Source organism: Nycticebus coucang, chromosome 18 (genome assembly GCF_027406575.1).
Source record: "Nycticebus coucang isolate mNycCou1 chromosome 18, mNycCou1.pri, whole genome shotgun sequence".
In the NCBI taxonomy this organism is placed as follows: domain Eukaryota; kingdom Metazoa; phylum Chordata; class Mammalia; order Primates; family Lorisidae; genus Nycticebus; species Nycticebus coucang.
In genome coordinates, this window is record NC_069797.1 from 14,461,179 (window position 1) to 14,476,671 (window position 15,493).

The 15,493-nt window shown below is 50.3% G+C and overlaps 1 protein-coding gene across 2 annotated transcripts in view; it reads right to left on the reverse strand.

The window, feature by feature from the left end:
* Positions 1–11,230: 11,230 nt before the first annotated feature.
* Positions 11,231–15,493, reverse strand: part of LOC128570769 (protoheme IX farnesyltransferase, mitochondrial) — a 155,568-nt gene continuing 151,305 nt past the window's right edge. For both annotated transcript variants that reach the window (XM_053570217.1, XM_053570218.1), the window contains one exon: positions 11,231–13,986. In XM_053570217.1, the coding sequence (XP_053426192.1) occupies positions 13,589–13,986 (398 nt within the window). In that variant the 3' untranslated portion in view covers positions 11,231–13,588. The remainder of the gene's footprint in view (positions 13,987–15,493) is intronic.

Genomic DNA, 15,493 nt, shown 5'->3' on the forward strand with positions numbered 1-15,493 from the left:
CCTCTGACTAGCTTTGACAGAGACGATTCCACATTTTAGTGATCATGATTTGTGATATTCTATTCCAGGTACAAACTACCTCCTCATGAGTAACGAGAGATCATTAATGAAACCAGGGAGGGCAAAGCTTTTGGAAGCTAAAAGTTTTGACATTTGTGATACATTTTTTAAAAAGTGAAAACACAAATGAAAAACAAACAATAGCCCTAAAGAAGAAGCAAGCACATTTAGGAGCCATTAGCCATCCTTCATTGATTTATTATTATTATTAGTCACTTAATATATTCTTCCTAATTTAGAGTATTTTATCTTGAAGTCAGAGCCTTATAGACTTCATCTAGAGCTCTGTAACTCTTACCTGTTTGACATTAAATCTCCTCCAGGTGACTTTTCTTCCTTGAACTTCGTTTATTTTAAATTTTTATTTTTGAGACAGCATCTTGCTCTGTTGCCCAGACTAGGTACAGTGGTGTCATCACAGCTCACAGCATCCTCAAACAATCCTCTTGTTCAAGCAAACCTATTGCCTGCCTCACATTCCTGAGTAGCTGAGACTACAGGAACGAACCAGCACACCTGGCTAATTTTTCTACTTTTTGTAGAGATGAGGTCTGGGTTTCGCTCAGCCTGGTCTCAAACTCCTATCCTCAAGCAATCCTCCTGTCTTGGCTTCCCAAAAGAGCTAGGATTGCAGCCATGAGTCACTGCACCTGGCCTCTTTGTACTGTTTGCCTCATCTCAGAGAAGAAGCTTCCTATGGGAATTATGGATGCTATTATCTCTCAGTTCTTGTGCCCTTAGAAACAGTAGATTGTACATGCTGGCCCCTGGTGGGACATTCTGAGTGGAAGTTATGTGTAACATCTGTAAGCTACAGCATTTATTTGCCAGGGCCTTTCAGGGCCTTTCTTTTCCTTTGCTACAGAAACCAGCAACATTTAAGATGATGGCTGTTCTATCAGCCTGGGTGCGCGAGCCCAGAACATGTAGCAGAACCCTCAGCTCACCTGTGATGGAAATCTGGTTTGGGCAACAAACTTAAAAAAGCACATTAAAAAATTAAACCCATAGTTTTGTATGCTTGTTTCTTGTTACTGAAGCATGACCTAGCCCCTCTTAACTAAAACACCTTCCAGAAATCATTTCTGTAGCAAAGAAGACAATATAGAGGGGGGAAAGCCATGGTAGAGGGGGCAAGGGAGTGGCAATGTGGTGTCTAGAACGACCCCAATGTTCACACCTGTATAAACTACCCTTGAAAAAGGTGGGTAGGAGGGCGGCGCCTGTGGCTCAGTGAGTAGGGCGCCGGCCCCATATGCCGAGGGTGGCGGGTTCAAACCCAGCCCCGGCCAAACTGCAACAACAACAACAAAAAATAGCCGGGAAAAAGGTGGGTAGGACTTGTGACTTGTTTCTCAACAAGAGAATAGGGCAAAGATGATAGGATGTCACTTCCATGATTACATCATTGAGAAATTCTCCCCTGCTATCTTTGAACAAGTATGCCACCATGTGTGAGATGGTCCATGGAGAAGATTACTTGAGGCAAGGAGCTATAGATGGCCTCTAGGAGCTCAGAGCCTCAAGAAAACAGGACCAAGAGTCCTACAGCCAATGGAGATGAATTCTGCCAACCACACGTAGGAGCTGGGAAAGGGACATTTCAGTAGTGGGGCCTCTGATGAGACCATAGCCCAAGCCAACACCTGATTGCAGCCTTGTGAGATTGTGAGCAGAGGCTATGCCAGGCCTGGACTCCTGACACATGAGAATTGTGAGATGAAAAAAAACTGTGTATTATTTTAGGCTGTAAATCTGTGGCAATTTACTAGGTAGTAAAGAAGACCAGTATACTTTGAAAACATTTTCTGGTCAGAAGATTCTCCACTCTCTCAGCATTATTTATTCAGTGACTAATCACTGAGGATCTGCAATGGGCCTGGCACTGTTTTAGGAACTTGGATTAGAAACATGAAAGAAACAGACATAGATATTTGGCCTAATATGCCAAGAAAAGGAGGGGAAGTGGGAAAAACTACCAGGAACATGATAAATAAGAACAGTGTGGTGCTCATGTGTGAGGAGGTACTAAGTGCTGTGGGAGGAAGGAGGACAAGTATGGGGAGGTGGTGACGGGCACAGAAGCAGGGTCAGGCAATAGAGTTAAAAACATGGCCTTTGATGTGAGGCTTGAAGGAGGGAAGGAGGTGGGTCATGTAGTTCACTGGAGAAGCTACTTCTAGGTAGAAGGACAGGTCTAGCAGACTCTCAGGTCAAAGAGCACTTGGCTTCTGTGAAGGATGGGAAGAAGGCCAGCGTGGCTCATGTGGAGATGCCAAGGGGAGCACTGGCAGATGGTGCCAAATAGGCAATGGGTGTTGATCACGGCGGGGGTGGGGTGGGGCTCAGCTGGGTTCACCCAGACCACTGCAGGGTGCAGAGCAGAGGAGGGGCAGGATGCAGCTCATGTTTTAAATGATCTCTGTGGCCACGATGTTCACAATAAACCACAAAGGGGTTAGGTTAGAAGCAAAGAGAGAGCTTGGCACAACCCAGGCAAGAGATGATGGCAGTAGTGCAGAAGACGAAATGTGAGGAGGGCTGGAGTCTGGATTTGTTCCAAAGGTATGTCCAGCAGAATGTTCTGAAAATGGGACCTGAGGAAGGAGAGAAAGAGGAGAAGGTGTGAAGATCTGAGCTAAGCACATGGAAGAACAGAGTGGCCATCAACCAAGACATGGAAAGCTGGGAGTTGAGAGAATCAGAAGCCTAGCCAGGGCAAAGTGAGTCTGCAAAGTCTTTTTTTTTTTTTTTTGTAGAGACAGAGTCTCACTGTACCGCCCTCGGGTAGAGTGCCGTGGCGTCACACGGCTCACAGCAACCTCTAACTCTTGGGCTTACGCGATTCTCTTGCCTCAGCCTCCCGAGCAGCTGGGACTACAGGCGCCCGCCACAACGCCCGGCTATTTAGTCTGCAAAGTCTTTCAGGGGTTGACATGAGGCGAGTGAACAGACACTTGTTGACTTGTCTGTTCTGGACTTGGCTGGACAAGACTAAACTGGACAGAGGCACTTGGGAGTCCCTTAGCACAAATCGGGGGTTCACAGTTTTCAGACTGGGGGGGTCGCTGAGTAGACAAGTAGGAAGAGGAAGGAGAAGGGAGGGAGGCTCTGACACTAAGAGATTGAGGGAGAAGAAGAAGTGCCAGCAAAGGAGGCTGTCCAGGAGCAGCCAGTGGACTGGGAAGAGGACCACGGAGTGTGGTGCCCTGGATGCCATGGGTAGAAAGGGAACCAAGGAAGACAGATGCTCAGCTGTATCAGACACGACAGAGAGGTCACGTGAGATGATGGTGGAAACTAGACCCTTGGATTCAGCAACAAAGAGGTCAAAGATGACACTGACAGCACAATTATGGCAGTGGTGGGAGAACATGGGAGAAGGGTGTTAGGGACCAAGAATTTGTGTCCTCCCATCCCTAGATTTATCTGTTAAAGCCCCAACCCTCAGTGAGGCTATATTTGGAATAAGGAGGTAATTAAAGTTAAATGGGATAATAAGGGTGAGGCTCTGGACTGATAGAATTAGTGCCCTTACAAGCAGAGACAGGGAGAGCTTGCCCTGCATCTAGGGAAGGTCATGTGATGACTTAGCAAGGAGGCTGTCTTCTGGAAGCCATAAAGAGGCCCTCACTGGAAACTGAGTCAACCTTAAGTTTACTGTTGGACCTCCAGCCTCCCAAATGTGAGAAAATACACTTGTCATCTAACCCACCCAATCTATGGTCTTTTTTAATGGTGGCTGGAGCAGAGAAATACAGAAGGTTACTGAAACAGCAAGTACCTTCAGATTCTGCAGCAAAGAAATAGGGTGGCAGCCAGCAGAGGAAGTGGAATGAGAGGGTTTTTGTTTTGTCTTGCTTTTCTCTTAAGATAGAAGAAACAACATTTTCATATGTTCGTGGGCAAGAAACAATAGAAAATAAGAAGTTGGCATTGCAGGGGAGAGCGAAGGAGAATTTCTGGAGCATCTGAGAGGGGGGGGAGACTAAACACACAGGGATAGGAGCAGGGACAGCTGGGGTGGCAGCAGAGAGACAGATAGGGAGGAAGCCTGGGGCTGGAGGAGTGAAGAGGAGGTATGGGACATGCGCCTGGGAGAGAGCTGAGGGGACCCAGGATGCCTCCTGAGCAGCAAGGCTAGACCTAAGTCCTTCACCATGTGTGGATGCTGGTCTGGTCTGTGTGTTTCTCTGGCACCTCTAGCAGGTCAAATGCAGGTGCAGACAAAGGCTTCTCTCTCCAGGGTTGAGATTTGTGCCAGGAAAGCATGATGAAGCAAAAGGAGCAAGAGGATCCGGATGCAGGCCGGGGTGTGAACACAGGCAGGGGCAGGTTTGCTGGATCCCAGCCAGGTAAGAAGGGAGCATTTGCATTTTGGGAAACAAGGAAACAAAAGGCACCCCCTTCCTGCTCCATCCGCTGTGCAGGGGCTGCTGGGATTAGAGGTGAGTCTTTCCCAGCTTCCCAGCTCCTGGCACCCTCTAAATCTCCATGCTCAGCAAATCTGAACCATCCTATTGAAGCTGTAGGGACTGCTGCACCCAGAGGCCTGTGGATGCAGAGGACGTGTCCACACTGATGTGCTGCCTGCACTGGTGGGCATGTTAGCACCATGGCGGGACCTGTGGGATGGGGCTATCCAGGCCTTCCCTGCGGACACGGGTGGTTTCCACCCTGTAAGAACCACTTACCCATCTAGAGTACAGGCTGGCAGAAGGCAGAGGGAAGGTGGGAGGAAGGAAAGGGATAGGTCACCAGAGAGGGAGACAACGGGAAGAGAGAGGAAGCGTCCTGGGCTAGCCTGGGACCCTCCACACTGTGGGCTGACCACCCTGGCCACCTGCTGTGCTCAACAGCCAATGTGTTTTGCCTTTTGACGTTGGGGGCTGTGGGGTTGCCGCTAATCATGTTTGTCTCAAAGTGGCCTTTGTCTTGGAGAAGGTTCAGAGACCAGATGGTACCATCATCACTACCCCGGGTCTGGAAGGAGCTCCTTCCTGCTAGGGCACTGGTGGCCACCCGCCCTCCGGTGTGTCCAGCCAGCTCCAGAACTCAGCCACCACTCCCGCCTCCCTCTCCTGAGACACAGCTAATTACAGATCAGAACTGGCTAATTCTTCCTTTCTCCAGCTGTCTTCGACTCGGTTTGTTATAGCTGTCTGCTGGAATGCCACTTGCACAAATACATATGTTAGGGCCTTTGATCTCTGAGAACAATGACATAGATTTATCAAATGTTTGCCTCTTTCTGCCTCTTTGACAAAGGCTGATTTATCGGATGCAGCCCTTGCCTCCCTTCCATTCTTGAAATATGAAGTGTTTGTGAATAGCCAAGGTAATATTTAATATCCTGCCAAGGAGCCTTTTGCACTCGCTAACAAATGAACTACATTTCTGCCAAATGGCCCACATCTGTTTGTGCTCCTCTTTTTGACTGAACACATTAGCATGAAAATACCTTGTGGAGAGTGCCAAGTGTCCCTTTCTAGATGAGGGAGCAGGGACAATTCCCAGCAAGAGGACTACTTCCCTTCCTGGGCAGCAGGAACCCTGGCTTGCAGCAGATGTTTTCCCCTCTCCTGGAAGCACCAGGCAGGAGCTGGTCTCTGCCGGCGGGGGGCCAGGGAGAATTTAGTGTCCTCGCCCTCCACTTGCCTCACAGCAAGGCAGGGCGTGGGGGCAAGTGTGACAAACAGTCTGGCTCTTCAAGCCAGACATTTCCCTAAACCATTCCTAAGAAAGTGGCCTCCGAGCAGCATTTTATTTCGAGAAGAAAGCTGAAGTTTAAAGGTGCCGATGCAAGTGCTCTTGATGGGATGTGGCTTTGCCTTGACCATGGCTCTGTCTTCCCTGAACATGACGCTGGCTTAGGAAATCCCAGGGGGCATTTGGCTTAAAGAGCAGGTGGTGAAATGGCCTGGGTTGTCATCGTGTTAATGGCCTCATAATGAGCTGCCTCGAACATGGGCCTGTACGGAAATGTGGTGTCTATAATGAGGTGGGACTGCGGATGTAAACTGGCCAGGGCTGGCCAGGGCAGCCCTGCAGAGGCATCACCTTCAGCTCACCATCTTGGCTGTGGGTGGGAGAGCCTGACAGTCTGCAGAGCAGCCAGCCCTGGCTGGGCTGCCACTGCCCCTCAAGTCCTTGGGGGCCCACTTCCCCAGAGCTCCTGCCCCTCAATCTCTCTTAGGACCCAAATCCACCTTCCTCCCACCAAACTTCCCAAGTCTTTGGTGGTGGGAAGCAGTGACTGCCTCTCCCACACGGGCTCTGATTGACCTGAGCCAGGGACACCAGGCACTAATCCTAAGTCAGGCCAGTGAGGACCTGTGTCTCAGTCCTAAGTCTTCCTCTTTCTCACTAAGTTTGAATGAGATGCTTCTCCCAGACAGCCAGTTCCCCACCACGGAGGCAACCACTGTTAGCTTTTCTTATTTTCTTCTGGAGATATTTTAGGCACGAGGGCAAGGATGTTCATTTTGTTCACTGTTACATTCCTCGTGCCTGGAGTAGTACCTGCCCCAAGGTGGGTAAATGTACTTAAACAAAGGAATGAATGATGTTTAAGGAGTCTTGGCATCATAAGGGGAGAGAGTTTGCCAAGGGTGGTGCCCCCTGGGTCAGGTCGAGCATGAAGCCAACCTGCTTCTCAACCTTTCCAGACCATGAACCAACACATTCCTTCTCTTCATTAGGCCATTTTCAGTTGGGATTTCCATCACTTGCAAATTGTTACAGGAAGGCAGGTTATGGTTAGCTCAGGAGGGTGAACTGCCTCAATCAGCTGTGTACAACCAGAAAATGGCTCTAACAGGGAAGACTGCTTTTCTAGTCTGGTTTTGCACAGATTATCTATTTTGGAGGTGAACGATGCAAAATGGCAGTGTGAGGTGTCTGGATGACAGCCACAACTTGGGTCAGTTTTAATGTAAATAATCCCACTCTGCCTATTTGTAAAATAAATTCAGATCCTCTGACTGAATAGGCTGTTGGGGAGAAGAATGGGAGGAGGATAGGGAGAAGTTCCTGCTTCAGGAAACTTCCAGGCAGAGGAACCTGACTGAGGGAGGCCTTGAGGCCATGCTCTTAGCCCAAAGGCAACATGCCTCCTCTTCAGACCAGGAGACTGCAGCTGAGACTGGCTGGGGAAGCTTTTCCTCAAGTCCCAGGCAGTGGGGACATTCTAGGCTGAGGCTCAGGTGGCCAGTAGTCTGCAATGTTGGGAGAAAAAGGACTCTGTGAGCGTGCACTCTGGCCCATCCCCTGAGGTCCAGCCACTGAGGGCTCCATGAGCACCGGCAAAGGAAGAGAAAGGCATGTGTGGAACGCATGAGGGACTCCCCGTGCAGTGAACAGCACCCTTTGATTTCCAAGCTGGCACCCTGGGTATAAACCATGATCTTCTTTCTGCCAGTCACCCCAGGCAGGCCTGTGGTGCTCCCTCTGCTCCCTGCTCCTTTGTTGGCCCAGATTCAGCTCCATCATTGCTCCCTTGGTCTCCCCAGTTCTTCCAATCTATCCTCTGCTCTATGGCCTCAATTTTCTTTCTAAAGCACAAAGTGAACCTTGCTACTTCAGTGGCTCTCTATTGAGAGTGACTCTTTAGTGGCTCCCTATTGTCCTTGGGACATGCAGTGCAGATGACTTAGTCAGGCACAATGAAGCTGGAACTGGGTGTGCTTCCCAGACACTCAAGGCCCCTTCCCCTGCATCTCCGCTCACCTGCTTTCTCTGCCTGGAATGGCTTTTCCCCTCCACCGCCCTCCCACCACGTTTGGCCTGATGACCATCAGCATTTGTCGAATTCTTTCCTTTCAATGAAGAAACACACTGAGGTGGTCGTAGACACTAGAGCACCCCATAAAGAAAAAAACTGCAGGCAGGTCTGAGTTCTCAGTCTGGTCCCCTTAGTGGAGCCAGAGGACCTGCAGCCAGACCAGCCTTGTGATAGTGGTGGGGCCCAGGAGCAAGGATGCACAGTCCCATGGAGAGGAGTGAGAGTGCTGAGGATCACAGAGACAGAGACGGCCAGAAGCCCCAGTGAACCTCGGCAAAGATCACCCTGATACCAGAGGCAGGGCCTGGATACAGGGAAGACGCTGTCCAAGGTTCTGAGCAAGAAACTGGGGTGGGGATGGGGGGGGTCCCTTCTACTTCCAATCCCCTGCTCTTCTTCCCTCGCTCCACAAACTCTCCAGGGAGTGAAATCCTGGGACCAGGGCTGTCTTGGTTCATCTTTGTCCTCAACACAAGGCCCACACGGAGCACCCTAGATCCGTCACATGCCCAGTGGAGAACAGAGTAATCGCCAGTGAGGAGCCGGGCCCTCCTCTCGAGGCACTCAGTTTGGGTTTGCAGGTCCTCTTTGTGTCTGCCTGTGGAAGCTGGGAGGGGCGGGGACCCAGTGACACCTCTGCCTCCTCACTTTCCATGGGTGACTGGATTGGGTGGGGTTACTCAACCAAGCACTTGGCTTTGCCTCCACCATTGTGTCCTGTGTTGTCCCCACCCTCCTGGTTCTTGCAGTCCCCAGCTCCCTCATCCACCAGCAGCTCATGGAGCGCCTCCCGGTTGCCCCTATCTGAGGAAAGACACGCTTCGGTCAAGACCCTGGCAGGTCCTCCTTGCCCACTGCATAGGGGCCCTGTACTCTTGACTTTCTCTGTACTTAGAGGTCCCCATTTGCTTGGTTTCTACTTCTCAGGCAGCTCCCCAATTTGTGAAGCAGGAGGGGCTCCCTTTGTGAAAGCTGACCCTGCAAGGATGGCGCTGGCTATCTGCCACATGCTGCAGGTGAGGACTGAGCTCAGTCTGGAGGAAATGAGTTAAAACCAAGACTTCAGTGGAAGGTGGTTAGGAGTGAAAGTGGAGATAGACACAGTTCTCTGCTCATGTATTTTAAAAGAGAGAAGGGGCCTGGCGAGGTGGTTCACACCTTAATCCCAGCACTCCGGGAGGCCCAGGCAGGTGGATCGCTTGAGCTCAGGAGTTTGACACCAACTTGAGCAAGAGTAAGACTATGTCTCTACTAAAAATAGAAAAATTAGCCAAGTGTGGCAGCAGGCACTTGTAGTCGCAGCTGCTTGGAAGGCTGAGGCAAGAGGATCCCTTGAACCTGGGAGTTGTTTAAGGTTGCTGTGAGCTATGACACCATGTCACTGTACCCATGTCGAGAGAGACTGTTTCAAAAGAAAAAAAAAATTAAAAAAAGGCAGAGAGAGGGGTAAAAAGAGAGAACACCCAAGAAAAATGTTGGCCAAGAATGCAACTTAGACTTAAGAACTCTCTGCTACTAAGCTGAGTCTGAAGGTACAGGAAGTGATGAAATGTATCACTTTGGATAATAAAGAGTGATGGATGAGTGAAACTAGGAAGAAGTGATAGTCACTAGCCTCGGCTCAATTTTGGTAGTTTTCTTCACAAAACAGAAAGGTGTCTCTGTCCTAGATTCGCTCACACGGGGCTGGTGTGTCCCTGGCCAAAGAAAAGACAGGCTTTGGCCAAGACCCTGGCAGGTCTTCCTCACCCATCAAATGGGGGCCCTGTACTCTTGACCTTGTCTGTACCTGAGGGTCTCCACTTGCTTGGTTCTCTCCTACATCCTCTGCCACCTCCTGCTGCTGCCTGACGGCTACCCATTTGTGCCTCCCACCATGGATGGAGCATATGTCATGCGGTCACTTATGGTTCTAGGTGCCTGGGGACCCAACTTCTGCCTTATTCCCAGGCCCTGCTGCCTGGATTTGGGGTGATCTTTGCTCAGCCTCACTGGAGGCTTCTTGCCATCTCTGTGTCTGGGACCCTGGTTCTCACACCTCTTTACTGGACTCTGGGTCCTGGCTCCTGGGCTCCATCCCTGGTCTGGCTGAAGGCCCTTTCCCTTCCCTAGTGGTGGTGGTGAACACACAGGCATATGTCACATACTGACAGGTGCCACAGGAGATGAATACAGCAGGAAGTGCAGTGGGCGGTGTGTGGTGTAGTTTGATGCTAGCAAAGGCAAATTTCAGAAACAAGTAGAAGTTAATGGCCTGGCATGCACCCTGCCTGGTGCAGTTCCAAGACAGTCCTGCCATCAGGAGTGGGAACAGGGATGGTGCCAGCCAGATGAGGACTACTAAAAAGCCATCTTTTCTCATGTACCCACATGTCATAAATACCTTTCCAAACCAGTTCACTTTTTATCCTGGCCTAACAATCCCTTTCCCTCTGAACACAGGGGTTTCATATAACCAAGAAGGGGTGGCTTTTTATTTTATTTTTTATATTTATATATTTTTTTATTAAATCATAGCTGTGTACATTAATGTGTCGGGGGCACCATACACTAGTTTTATACACCTTTTGACACATTTTCATCACACTGGCTATTCATTCAAAAACCATTACTGAGCACCTACTCTGTCCCCAGATTGCTCTTAGGTACTGGAGATAAAATCTAGATGCAAAAATGTAGTCCCTGCTTCGTGGAGTTATACTCTAGAGGGACGACAGAGAATAAGGTGAGAAAATACATGAATGGACACAGAGCATCAAGTAGTGATATTAAGAAGAAAAACAGCAGTAGGCACTCGGGGTGTGTGTGTGTGTGTGTGTGTGTGCTGTTTGATGAGGTGACCAAGGAAGGCATCTCTAAGGAGAGGTCATCTCTGTGACATGAGGAGGGGACCCCAGACAGAGGGAACAGGAGGTGGGAATGCCCTGAAGGGGTTCTGCCTCCAGGATCTGAGAGAACATGAGGTGGCCCATGGGCGGGACAGTAGGTGGAGCAGGACCAGATCATGTGGGGCACAGTGAGTTCTTTGCACTTCATTCCCAGCATGAAGGGAGGCCTGTAGGGTGGAGGCAAGAGTACAAGGAAGATGAATTAGGAGGCTTGTAGGCTCACATCTTGGGAAAGACAGAGGGTTCAACCAAGCTGGTGGTGCTGGAGGATGCAGTGGTCAGACTTGGGATATGTTTTCAGAGGGCTCAATCTGGTGGCCTCTGTGATTGATCCCAGGGTGAGTGACGGCACAGGCTGGGCTGTTCAGAGTGCAAGCACAGGGCTGTTAATGTGCTGTCTGTGCTTCTCAGATGTCCCATGATGCACATGGTGTGGTCCAGCACTGACAGTCACTGTGTGGACATCTGCCACAGCATGTCCTCACATCTTATAGCTGGTTAGGAAACTGTGGCCAAAAGATGCTGGAAAGTGTAATCTGTCTAGCATGAGGTCAATTATATTTGGGTTTCTAACATACAAGAAGCTGGTATGTTCTTACTTAACTTCTATAGGCACGAAGATTAGGACAGCAGATCTTCCCTCTCTGAGGTTTTGCTATTTTGAGGTTTCAGTTACCCACAGTCAACACAGGTCCAAAAATTTTAAATAGAAAATTTCAACAATAAACAATTCATACATTTGTGCCCTGTTCTGAGTATCCTGATGAAATCTCGTGCTGTCACACTCCATCTGACCCAGGATGTGAATCATCCTTTGGTCCGAATCCATGCTGAGCGTCTCCCTGCCCAAAAGTCACTTACTAGCCATCCTGGGAATCAGATCGACTGTCAGTGCAGGGCTGTGCTCAAGCCACCTTTACTTTACCTGATGGGCCCAGAGCACAAGAGTAGAGATTCAGACAGGCCAAAGAGAAGGGCTTCCTTTACGGAAAAAGGTGAAAAGTTTCAACTTAGTAAAGCAAAGAAAGCCAAAGAGGGCATGTTCTCCCTTCCACGCGGACTTGAAAACTATCAGACCCAAAGAAGCAGAGAGTGGAGTGGTGGTTACAGAGGTTAGGCGCTGAGGGGACTGAGAGATGACAGTCACAGGATACAAAGCCTCAAACGGACAGGAAAAATATGTTTTTGTCTCTGAGATTAAATAATGGTATATTAATCATCTCAAAATAACTAATTTCAAATGTTCTCATCACAAAAAGTGGAGGTGATGAATATGTTCATTGGCTTCATTTAATTATTCCACATTGAATTTGTATATCACAACATCACTTTGTACCTCATAAATATATACAACTATAATTTGTCAATTTACAATGCCCCATAACCCTCTTGAAGGCTGGCTCTTGAAGGGTCAAGTGTTACCAGGGACTGTGCAGGTCAGCACAGGATGATTAAATACAACGATATCATGATACACACTCCTTATGTACTGTTTTATTAGAGAAGAAAAAAGGAATCAATGCGTTTTGCAAATGTGAAGGCTATAACAAGTTGTAGATGCTTTCTCTAGACTTTCCTATGCCATGTTCCCTACAGGAGACAGCCAAGAGAGAAGACTGCGGGTAAGTAGTAACAGAGATGAGAGGCTATCTGCAAGCTCTTTAGAAATTTCTGAGAACAGGCATATTGCCAGGGCTTCTTAAGCCCTGTGCAGCAGTGCCCTGGGAGATGGAGCGATCACGACATTCTGTCTAGCTCTGGACCTTCAGCCACCGGGGCTCTACACAACCCCGAGGCAGGATGAAGCACTAAAGAGCTACAGGTGACTGTGTCTGGTATCGGCCGCCACACCTGATTACAGGGCAACTCACAGAACTCTCAGAACCATGCTTCTGCCTCTCAAAGCCACTGGACACATGGAGGCTAATTTAATTCAGGAGATCTCAGGAGGGAAATGCGTGTTTCACTGGAGGTACTAGAAAGTGAGCAAGGTGGATGGCTAGCCCCGCACACCCTTTTGCCTGACTTCCCTTCTCATACAGGCTGGAGAAAGCAGTGCAGCTGGGAGGAGTGGATGACCCAGTGGCGACCAAAGAGGTTCAGTGATGGACTTGTAGCCGGAGGGATTTCTGGTATTAAGCCTAGAGCTACTCTTCCAGAAAGAAATGCCTCACAAAGTACCTGCAGTTTATAGTGGATTATAAAGATGCCTTGGGTACCCTGGTATGAAGTGCTGATGCTGGGGATGGTAGGGGCTGGCAGTCCAGTCTGAGACCACCCCCCTTCCAGGCAACCGTTTGAAATCCCCCTCCCTAGTGGCAGTCTACCCTTGATATTAATAGTTTATAACCTGGCTGGAGAGTATGTGTGGAGCAGAGGAAGCCCAGACTGGGGGAGTGGGGACCTGGGCTCATTCACAGGGAAGGGGGTGCTGGGGCCAGAGTGTGCATTTTCTGGGACCAGGCCCAGCAGGGACTTGTGCACACAGGCTACAGACGGCACATTATCAAGTGCTCTCCTTAGGGGCCACCTGCTGCCACTCTGGCTGGCAGGTGGAAATTGGAGGTGGAGGGGAAGGAGCCAGGACAGTGCACAGGTACATCCAGAGAGGACGAGAAAAAGGGGGTGGGACGGCTTCAGAGGAGGCGGTGTATAAAGACCTTCAAAGGGAAGGTCTTTCTTTATAGTCATTAATTGGGCCAACCCATTTTGTATTTGGAGGGCATATTGTATATCATTTAAAATAATTGTTCCAGTGATGGCTGAGCACCAAATTATTTTACCATCTTGTACTAAAACCAGCGCTTCCTCTTCTCGAGCTCTTCCCAGAAGGCCTGTGCGGCCGCGCCCCGTGCCCTCAGCTGGCGGCCGCGCCGGCTGGCCCCCGCCCGCGCTTGCAGGTCAGCATGAGCAGCAGCAGCAGCGGCAGGTGCCACAGGCTGCAGAAGAACAGTTTCCTTGAGCTGCTGCGGTCTGCGTCGGCGTAGAAGCGGAAGCCGAGGTAGGAGATGTACAGGTTGATGGGGAGTGAGACCACAGGGAAGGTCCACGTGGTGACGTCCAGCGCCGGCGCGGCGGCGGACAGCGCGATCAAGGCCAGGCAGTGGCGCAGCGCCACGCGCCGGCACAGCGCCGGGTGGGTCACCGACATCATGCAGTAGCCGCCCCGGGAGTAGTCCTCGCGCAGGCCCCAGCTCAGGGCGTTGAAATGTGGAAACTGCCAGGAGTAGAGGATTCCTCCCAGAAGAAAGGCTCCTGCGTGGGTGGGGGTGGGGGTGAGGGGCAGAGGAAGAGGGGGAAACAGGTTGTCAACAAATTTCCAAAGGACTGGCTCCTTCTCATCCCAGCCTGCCCGCCTCCGCCTGCGCGGTTTATCGCCTGGACTTATTCCGAGCACCCCCGCCTGCCTGGGCATCTCCAGGCATCTGCAGCTCTGCCCACCCTCAACCTCAGGCCTCCCAGCTTCAGGGCCTACAAGGCGGAGGGAACACTGAGGGAATTCTGGATGGAATTAGGTACCGCCCCTGGGTGGAGCCGCTGTGCTAGAGCTTTTAACCCCATTTCTGTCAGCTGGGCCTTGAGCCTCAGATCCTTCAGCCAGGTGAAGACAGTGCTGCAATTGGAGGACCCCTCCAAGTCCAAGGGCCTCTTCTGTGAGCCCCTGGTCCCTTCCCAGGGACAGCAGCAGCTCACAGCTCAGCACTGACACGGAGCTGGGCACACCTGCAGGATTCACCGGCTCCCCAGTCCCCATAGCTCACGGCTAGCGCCTGGGTGAGTGCCTGGCACACTCCTCTCTCAGCCCCCAAGCATGGCACGATGGCTCAAGCAGTGGGTGTTAAGCAGAGTGAGCCAAGGACATGAATGCTTTGGCATAAAGGAACATGATCCCAGGCTAGGATAACTTGTCAATGACTTTGTAATTTTTCAACAAGGACACAATTCCCTTGGCACCATTCAGCCCCTTTCTCCAGAACAATTTTCCCACCACCCATACGCGTGGGGTGGGCTGCTATTTACTGAGCTCCTATTGGGTGACGGATACTCTCATACAGTTTGCCCCGTTTAATGCTGATGATAAGACTTTGAGGTGGGTTTTATAATCATTAAAAAAAAAGTCAGATGACGTCAAGTCCTCCTCCAAAAGGAGGTGGAGAGGAATTCAAAATGAGCCTGCTTTTCCAGCCAGGCTACTTCTATGGCACTCACGGAGGCACCTCGCTGGGGTCAGGCAGCAGAGTGGGGGCTGTGACTGGGCTATATAGTTCCTGTGCAGGCCACTGACTACTCTTGCAAAGACCTGGGGACCAAGCACGTACTCAGTGGCAAGCATCATGCCAGGCGTGGGGGACACGGCACTGAGAAAAACTCCGCACATATCTCTGCTAGCACTGAGTTTACCATCTAGTCAAGGAGGCAGGGATCATTACTCAGACCTGCACTAGTGACTTGAAAACCACCATTCACGTGATGAAGGAAAAGTAGGTTTTACAGTGAGGACACAACAGGAGGAGGTGACCTGGTCTCAGGGAGCGTCGACTTCTCTGTATGACGATAAAATTCAAAAGGTAGCATGGCTGAGAACAGGAACACCAAGGGACAGGCTGGACAAGAGGGCAGGGGCCACACTCGGCCTGACTTTGCTATTCTAAGAGCAACAGGAAGCCAAAGAACCTTAACATGTGAGACAGAGTGAGTGCGTGTGCGTGTGTGCGTGTGTGTGTGTGCACATACGGGTGTGGGGGCCAAGGGATGGGCAGCA